This window comes from Magallana gigas, chromosome 1 (genome assembly GCF_963853765.1).
Source record: "Magallana gigas chromosome 1, xbMagGiga1.1, whole genome shotgun sequence".
Taxonomy (NCBI): Eukaryota; Metazoa; Mollusca; class Bivalvia; order Ostreida; family Ostreidae; genus Magallana; species Magallana gigas.
In genome coordinates this window covers 54,156,825-54,165,966 of record NC_088853.1, presented here as the reverse complement: position 1 = coordinate 54,165,966, position 9,142 = coordinate 54,156,825, and the positions used below count along the sequence as shown (strand labels likewise).

At 33.1% G+C, this 9,142-nt stretch overlaps 1 protein-coding gene across 1 annotated transcript; it reads right to left on the bottom strand.

The window, feature by feature from the left end:
• Nucleotides 1-6,393: 6,393 nt before the first annotated feature.
• LOC136273939 (uncharacterized) lies at nt 6,394-8,809 on the bottom strand. The gene is made up of 3 exons (XM_066079706.1): nt 8,783-8,809; nt 8,583-8,627; nt 6,394-7,243 (listed from the first exon to the last, which is right to left on the bottom strand). Exons 2-3 carry the CDS (start codon nt 8,623-8,625, stop codon nt 6,876-6,878), a joined length of 411 nt encoding a protein of 136 aa, XP_065935778.1. The 5' UTR covers nt 8,626-8,627; nt 8,783-8,809; the 3' UTR covers nt 6,394-6,875.
• Between the last annotated feature and the right edge of the window lie 333 nt (nt 8,810-9,142).

Here is a 9,142-nt window from a genome sequence, read left to right as displayed (position 1 = left end):
TTTTCCTTATTCTATATATTGTACACTAATGTTGAAAAGTAAGGGAGGTAATCCTTACAGATTTTATTAATTAATTAATAGAAAACACTCTAAACTATATTTATATAAATACATCCAGATGGAGTTTTTTGTCTTTTTGTCTTAACGAGGCCGAGTACAGAACGAGTACGCACACTTTCGCGCAGCGTTTCATTTGTATTGTGACGTCATCATTTTGCTTGGTTGACGCCATGGCGCGATAGTTTCAACTGCAGATATTCAGCGATATTTGTTGAAAATGGCTCGTTTAATGCCTAAAATTAATGTTATATTGTGGAATAAACATAACTGTCTCGAAGTATAAGCTATATTTGGGCTCGGGTCGAAAACGTGAAGAGGGTTCAGCAGGCCTAACCCTCTGTCACGTTTTCTTAACCCGCCTAAATATAGCTTAATTCATATATTTGAAGACAGTAACCATGTAATTTATATTAATGACCCTAAATATGTGATGTTATATATTTTTTTATTACTTAAATATGTCTGAATGCTTTAATAATGCTATAAAGATCACCTTTTCCGCGTTTGTCAAATAAAAAATAGCCATTATCTGACAAATCTGGGAAATTGGGCATACAAAAATCAACTTTGATAAGACCCCTGGAACAAACCAGGAGGTAAAAGGTTTTTTTTATTTGACCATTTGATGCCTTTTAGCAGTAACTTTAATATGTAGAACAGAAAAAGAAATCCCTAGGGCAGAAGTTTAAAAAAATGTGCAAAATTGATACATTTCAGGCGAAATCCCATAGGGTCCTATGTTAAAGATTAACAAACTTTGAGATGACCCCCTAAACAAACGGTGTGGTAAATGTCTTATTTTTTAATCTTAAAATAAAAATTATATCAGTAGAAATTCAGGTAAAAAATGTCATTAAAACATCTAGGGCAGAACTAATTAGACCCGGCCTCGTTAATTAATAAAAAAAAAATATTTTTTATAAGTATTCTATCAACTGACAATGTAAAGTTTTTGTTTGTCAATGATAAATTCTTAGGAGCTAATAAGAACATCAAAGACAAGTGTGGCTGAATTCATTTGTCCCAAGGAAGCCATTATCTGAGCCATAGTTCAGATGGAGCATGTGTTTAGGGGAAATTGATAATCTGTAAAATGGGTGATAGTTTTTGGGCTATTTTAAAACTTTTTCATGTAAACCAAAAGGTCTATCATTATAAGGAAATAAATAATATAATTATTAATAAAGAAGTTAAACTATTTTTAGAGGTTGTTTAAATTTATTTGTCAAGTAAATTGATGAAGTGACCCTATTGGGCATTAATTTAAATGAAATTCAAAATTACTGATATGATTGTAGTGTTTTGGCAATTTTAAAATTGTTTGTAATATAAAATTTTCTTTTTTACATATTTTTACATAGTATGGTAATTATGGTAATGTTTTGGGAGTTTATTAAATTTAACAAGTTCATCAAAGAAAATCATAGTCCTATGGGATCAATTTTCTGATATGGAGTTCCATTGTGCCATAGGAGAAAGTGAGGAAAATTTGAAACAACTAATTGCATCTGTCAAGACTCTTATTAGAAAGATATTGAAAGTTTTATCAACAGAAGAGCATTGCTTGGCTACCGGTATTTCTATTCACTGCAAAGGGAGGGGTTATTGTCATTTTGTTGGTTTTTAGCTCACCTGAGCCAAAGGCTCAAGTGAGCTTTTCTGATCACAATTTGGTCGTTGTCGTCGTCGTCATTGTTAACTTTTCACATTTTCATCTTCTTCTCAAAAACCACTGGACAGATTTCAATTAAATTTGGCACAAAGCACCACTAGGTGAAGGGGATTCAAGTTTGTTCAAATGAAGTGCCACGCCCTTTTCAAAGGGGAGATAATTGAGAATTATTAAAAATTTGTTGGTATTTTTCAAAAATCTTCAACTCAAAAACTATTCAGCCGGAAAAGCTTAAACTTGTGTGGAGGCATCCTCAGGTAGTGTAGATTCAAGTTTGTTCAAATCATGGTCCCCGGGGGTAGGGAGGGGCCACAAGAGGGGGATCAAGTTTTACATAGGAATATATAGAGAAAATCTTTAAAAATCTTCTTCTTAAAAACTATCAGGCCAGAAAAGCTCAAATTAAAATGGGAGCATCCTCAGGTAGTGTAGATTCAAGTTTGTTCAAATCATGGTTCCCGGGGGTAGGGTGGGGCCACAATTGGGGGATCAAGTTGTACATAAGAATATATGGAGAAAATCTTTAAAAGTCTTCTTCTCAAAAGTATTAGGCCAGGAAAGCCCAAATTTGAGTGGAGGCATCCCCAGATCATGTAGATTCAAGTTTGTTTAAATAATAGTCCAGGGGTAGGGTGAGGCCACAATGGGGAATGAAATTTTACTTAGGAATATATAGAGAAAATCTTTCAAAATCTTCTTTTTAAAGACTATTTGGCCAGAAAAGCTTAAACTTGTGTAGAGGCATCCTCGGGTAGTGTAAATTCAAGTTTGCAAAATCACAGTCCCTAGTGGTAGTGCGGGACCTTGATGGCGGTTTGAATTTTTACATAGGTATATATAGAGAAAATCTTTAAAAATATTCTGGGAAAGTTTTTGGTCCAAAACTCAGTACTAAGTGTGAAAGCACAGGTTATGAGATTAAAGGTAGATTTAAGTTTGATGAAACCATGATTCTCTAGAGAATAGTGGGGCCACGGAATGGGGGGGGGGGGTATATAGGAATAGAGAAAAATCTTAGAGGTACAACAACAAAAGGGGCTTGGTATTTACCAAAATATAAGAGGTGGATAAAAATTGGCATATTTTCAATTTTTTTTTAGCAAGATCTACTGTACTCAGTTGTCAAGATATTTTGATACTGTAATGCTAATTTGATCAGAATTAAGGCAATTGTTGCTCAGGTGAGCGATGTGGCCCCTGGGCCTCTTGTTCTTTAAATCAATTAAATTAAAAAAATATATCATCAAATACATACATTTGTAAATGTATTACTGTTATAGATATGTATTTACAGTGAAATTCTAACAATTTTGATTTTAATTTTTCTTTGTTAACTAATTTTTTTTTTTTTTACAATTCTAGAAATTGTTTTTTGTATGTGTTCCAAACCTTTATTATTCAATTCAATTATTTGTCCCATTTGAAATTAGCCTAGCGGGGGTATTAGTCCCATTAGGACAGTTCTAGTTTTTGTTGTAATAGGCCATGAAACTCTCAGGGGCTGTTGCTGCCAGTTGACCTAATGCTCTTTCAAAACCTGATTTTGATTTCGAAAACACAAGTGACTGAACAGATTTTATAAGATCATTTTTTTCCAATTGTGGTTTTGATAATTTTTGAATAAATCTATCTACAGCTGACATGGAATTTACAAAGTTAGATTTCGGCCCCTGGAATAACTTTTCTGACAGCTGCGATTTCCTTCATGTCTTTGTCTAATACTACAACTTGATTGGAAAGAATGTACAAATCCGAAAAGCTAAAAGATAACAACTGTTTCCATTAAGGAAGAGGATTTTCTTTTCAAATTCTCTTTTCTACACTTCATATTGAAAAATGAAGGCTGTTCATTTCAAGAATTGAATAAAAATTTACTTTCATATTCCTTTATTGACACATGAGGAATGACTTAAAATTAAAAACGTACTCAACCATTTACAGATATTAGTTACAAAACTTGGTGGATCAACCAATTTCTATAAAAATAATTTTAAAAGTTATAAAATGACGCAAACTTTGGTATGACCACCAACTTTGACTGAATATACAAATACTTGGGATATTTCTAAAAGTATTCAACTTTCATGAGATGACTTGATACAAAATCTGGTGGAACCACAAACTGATACAAATCGATTCTTTAATATATAAAATTTTGATATATTTTCTATTTCACCGAATTTTACATTCATATACAAATTAATTGGTGGACCCACAAATTCAGTGTTGATGCTTCTTCTAAAAACAATTTGAATTTTCATGTTTCGTGCCCCCACCATTTTCTGACAACAAAATATCGCTACTTGATATGACAAAATATACGTTTAATACACAATTTCTTCACAATCAGTACATAATCTTTAAGCATTGTTTTTATCAAGCCAACATTAGTCAATTCATGTTATGTATTAAATATAGTTGGTGATCCCACCAAATTCTAAATATACAATAAAATGAAACTTGATTCAGAAAAACAAATCATGTTTGCATTTTTGTGCAACCACATATTCTTTGAAATTCAAACAATTAATATTCAACTTTGAACAAAATCCACAAAACGTGTTGGACCCACCAATTCATGAATTTTATCGTTGTAATTTTGGTGCGTGCTGGTACCATTTTTAATCAAATACATTTACAATGTTTGAAATATTAGGTGTACCTACCGATTTCTGAAACGCCGCCCGTTATTGTAAAATGTTTACTAAATTTTGTGATCGACCATTTTTATATACAAACAATTTAAATCTCTGTGCATTTATAAAAAAAAAATCAACAGTATTTGTATCAGGGTTTTCTTTAAAAACTAATCCGATGCTATTACTTGTTATTATGCAGTTAATTACATTTATCTTTGAAATACTGTGGAATAATTCGTGGTGGCTCAATTTTCGTTGTTTTTGTGGGTAGACCTCCCCCATGAATTTATGTCCTCCACGAAAACAAGTTTTTTAAGAGTTAGTTCCTTACTTAAACTGAAAACAAGCACACCCACGAAATTACATCCCCACGAATAAGTGAACTTGCGTGTTGTTAAAATGATTGGATTTTACTTGATGACGACTACTCGGTCCATCACTTCAGCGTCCATCATGTTTTGAATTGCATCGGGCATCTCACAGTCTTCCTCACTCTCACTTTCATCGTCGTGTTTGGGCAGTTTTGGCAGAAGCCATTGTGCATTCACAAAAATTTGCCTAGGACATTCAAATACGTTTTCCTTACATTTCTTCCACATTTGAATAAAATTGTTCCACCATTGTAACTGCGTTTGGTCTATCTGGTCACTGAACAAACATTTCGAGAATTTGAGATGGCTTTCAATTTTCTTCAGCCTATTCCATCAAAATTAATAGATGAGAGTTTTGGACTGCCACGGATTTTGATAATATTTTTGGTGTTGATTTCTTACAAGTAGTCCCCCAACAAGATATTTCCAGGCGGAATCGTGCTTTCCTTTATAGTAAGCTTCTACGACATGGCCGCTGTTTTTAAATTTATAATGCAGGGGCTGTGTGTGCTTCCAAACGTCAAGAATGTTGTCTTCAAACCAAGATCGTACGTCAAAAACGTACTTGATATTCGTGATGTTCGGTAATAAGTTGACGAGGTCATCTAAGGTCTCTGCATCGTTTCTTCTTAGAATATCTGATACCTTGCTGAAACAGGCGTCGATAATTTCATGGGTATGACCCACCATAAAGAAAGGCAAATGGGCCTCAAAAAGGAGTGAAATACTATATAATGTAATTACTTTCAATGAAAATATTTATGGAAAGCCTTTTCTCTAAAAAATGCCCTCCTTAAGTTAAAATTTGTCAAGAAATCCGTTTGTATCATGCGTATATTGTCTTGACGACCTAAAAAATAGTGAATAATATCTGTTTTTGATTACATTGAAATGCTTTCTTTTCTTCTTTTTTTGCTTACTTCTTTAAAGATATTTTCGTGGACAAGGTATTCGCAAAATTATAGCATGAACTTATTTTTGTTCCCCCCCCCCCAATTGTCTGCTTGAATATACAGCACAGGGGGTAACTTCCCTCCCTAATTAAAAGAAATACCTTATTATTTATATTTTCTTAAGTATTTTATAATGCAATAAATAGAATGGTCCAATTGAATATATGTTCAACGTTATCTGTTCTATACTATATGATAAGAATAGTTACCTATATGTATAGGTATGTAATGCATTATTTATTACAAAAGCAAACATTTGATTGTTTTCTCTTAAATATCGCAAAAAGTAAAAAAAACATCATATTCTTATAAAATGAAGAAGACATATATTCATTTGTATATTGATTTCAACTCCCCCTTCACATCAAAATGTTCAAATTATTCTACAAGCTTAAAATGGATCCATATTAACTGTGAATTCCAATCACGTTTTTATATGCAACGGTCACTGAATATGTAAGAAATAAATTAACATGCACTGCATGAAAAAACAGCTTTACAATACATGTAAATATATTGTAAATTTTATATTTACATTACATTTAATTGTATTTACAAAAATTTACTTAACTAAGACAAATAATTTAAAAGTAATCTTTACTTGATTTTACATAAAAGTAAATGAATTGTAATGGCCTATTTTACAAAGCAAATTATTCCAGTGAAGCTAATCTTTCAGTTTTGTAAAATTGGCTTTACAACAATTCAATTATGAAATTTACTTTTAATGATATTAATTAAATATAGTTGTAAAGACATCTTTACTTTTGTAAATTTAATGGAAAAGTTTGATTAACACTTTAAATTAAAAATCTTGATTAGCGATAACACCATTCAAGCTTTCAAATAAAGCCATCATCCCCTTCCTTCCTCGTCGCTACTCATATACTTATGCGCTGACTTGCTGGGAAGTTATCCACGGACAAGCTCCTTCTTGTCCAAGGCAGACAGCCGACGTCTAAGTTTCTGCAATGATGAACAAAGAGAATTAATTATAAAATAGTTTAAATTCTTTTGAAAAAAAAAGAAAGAGCTAAAACCAACGAAAAATCCTTTAAATGTATAGAATATTCAATGAGGGGTCAAACAAATAAAGAAAATATAGACTTTATTTACATGTAGTATACAACTTCGTTTTACTGGATTTTTTGTAATTGAGAGACAGAGAGAAAGAGAGAGCCTAAAAAGTTTTGAAGTAAGGTATACAAAGACATGAATTGGTCGGGGTGAGCACTGGCATGGACTGGGCGCGGGGTGGGATCACTGGCTCTTTCTTAATCCTCCTCACCAGTTCCTCCATGAGAATTGGTGGGATGTCCTCGGCCGGCTCCGCTGTCCTGAACAGTTGCCTGAGGGCCTCCCGGCGCTGCTCCGCGGCTCGTCCTGGCATCAGTTGGGGGTTGGAAAGTGACGCTGCACCCGCCTGTCGACGTTCACGGACGACGATGAAGTTGCGGTATCTCCTGAGGAGACACCGCAACACCGCAACAAGAACTAGCCCCCCTATAACAATCAAGCCCGAAAGGGCCATGTCGAAAGCTTCGTTCACTAAAGAAAAATAGGAAAACATATATTACATGACTGTGATAAAAATGCATGATTTTTATTAAGACACATCAAAATCCTCTGTTCCATAAAACACAAAATGTATTCGATAAAATTGTATTATTTAGAATTTATCAATCATGTCTGATTTTTTAAAAAAAAAACAAAAAAAAAACATATAACTTTTAAGTTCACCATAAAAAATATGATTAAGAAAAAGAATTACTTACTTGTCTTATTCCGTGCGCAGTTCATGCAAACAAAAAACAAACAAATCAACCAACAAACAACTATAAAACAACATGCACTAATACTTTAAAAAAAATAATTTATTAGATTTATTGTTGAAACACCATCTCATCCTCATCATCATCATCACATTCAATTTTACATTCATTCACTTTTTTTTCAAATTGACTGTCTATTGTGTCTAAAGATAGGTGATTTGATCTACGATTAGGACTTATTTTCATAATATAATTACGAAATACAAAAAAACATGCTATGAATAAAATGGGTATAAGGAATAATATGTGATACAGTTTGTCGTATTTCGTACCGCGAGCCTCAATGTTTTTAAAACTGATGGTGCTCACTTCAGCGTACAAGTCGGTAGTCGTCGAGTCCGTCAATTTAGAAGTATAAGGTGAAAAATCATGCGAGGAAGTATTTACAGAGGATAGAGTGACATTTGTATTAAAGCGGGTCGTGTCAGGCATAGTGTTGTTAGATTTGGTAAATGGGGTGGTCTGTTCTACTGAATGCGCTCGAGGTGTACTTTCATGCAATGTAATAGTGGTTACAGGTGACGTCAGAGATTTAGTATAGTCATGCGGGATGGGTGTACTATTAAATGCAGACGTGTCATTATTGTGCATGCTACTATTATTAATAAGCGCGATACTATTATTAAGCGTGCTACTGATAACAGAAGTTTGTGTGGTCGCGTCAGTCGTCGTAAAGTTCTGGTGTGAGCTTGACGACTCCCTCTCGTGTGTTACATCTAAATTAAAATGTTAAAAAAAAATCAATATTTTGAGTTTACAAAAAATAAAGATTAAAGTATGTCGACATGAATCAAATAGAGACTTCTCTCTCTCTCTCTTAACAGAGGGGATTTCATTCATCACAAACACGCCTTTCTCATTACTGATTCGGTCGAAACCAGTTTACACCAGATTGCCCGCACTCGAACGTAAGTTCGAACACGCGGGATCGCGAGAAATAACTGAAATGCAATGATAGATTTCCCACGAAATTGAACAACAATCCGAATCAAAATCGTTCAATAAACGGTAACATTAAAACAAAACATAAAACGTTGACGAAAGAGAATACTTACGTTTCTCACTGAATCTCGGCATGGTCGAGGATAATGTCGTCATTTCTACAGATAAGATTACCGAAAAAGATATTTAGAGATTTACGAAATGCATTTAAACAAATGAAGTAAAAGATTAAAATCTAAGGGGTTACAACATTTCGCATTTAAACAAATGAAATAATAGATAAAGATATATTCAAGCAACAACAATTCTGTACCTGAGCAAATCACCGCTCCGTTCTCAAGAGAACGACTAATTTATCACGTGACATACAGATGTGACGTGACAAAAGAAGAGAATGAATTGCGAAGTCATGTGACTAATGAGTGATCTTGCAAAATCGATAAGTTACCAAAAACTATCAAAAGTCATATTTCTTGATTTTTTTTTGTTTCGAACGCTTTAGATTTGTTTTTACACATTTAAATATTTTTTCTCAAAAAATTAAGCTCTGAAGCCCAATAGCTATTTTTAATTCAAAAAATAAAATCTATTAAATAAAAAACGAAAAATATATCCTCCTGTAGGTAAAATCAACTCTCGAGGTAAAGTAATTTCACTTCTCCAATCACATCTT

Excerpts from the sequence above, each read along its gene's own strand:
- LOC136273939 (XM_066079706.1), bottom strand. The coding sequence starts at position 8,625 with ATGACGACATTATCCTCGACCATGCCGAGATTCAGTGAGAAAC. Across the intron at positions 7,244-8,582 it reads GCCGAGATTCAGTGAGAAAC|TGAACGAAGCTTTCGACATG; the intron begins GTAAGTATTCTC and ends ATTTTTCTTTAG.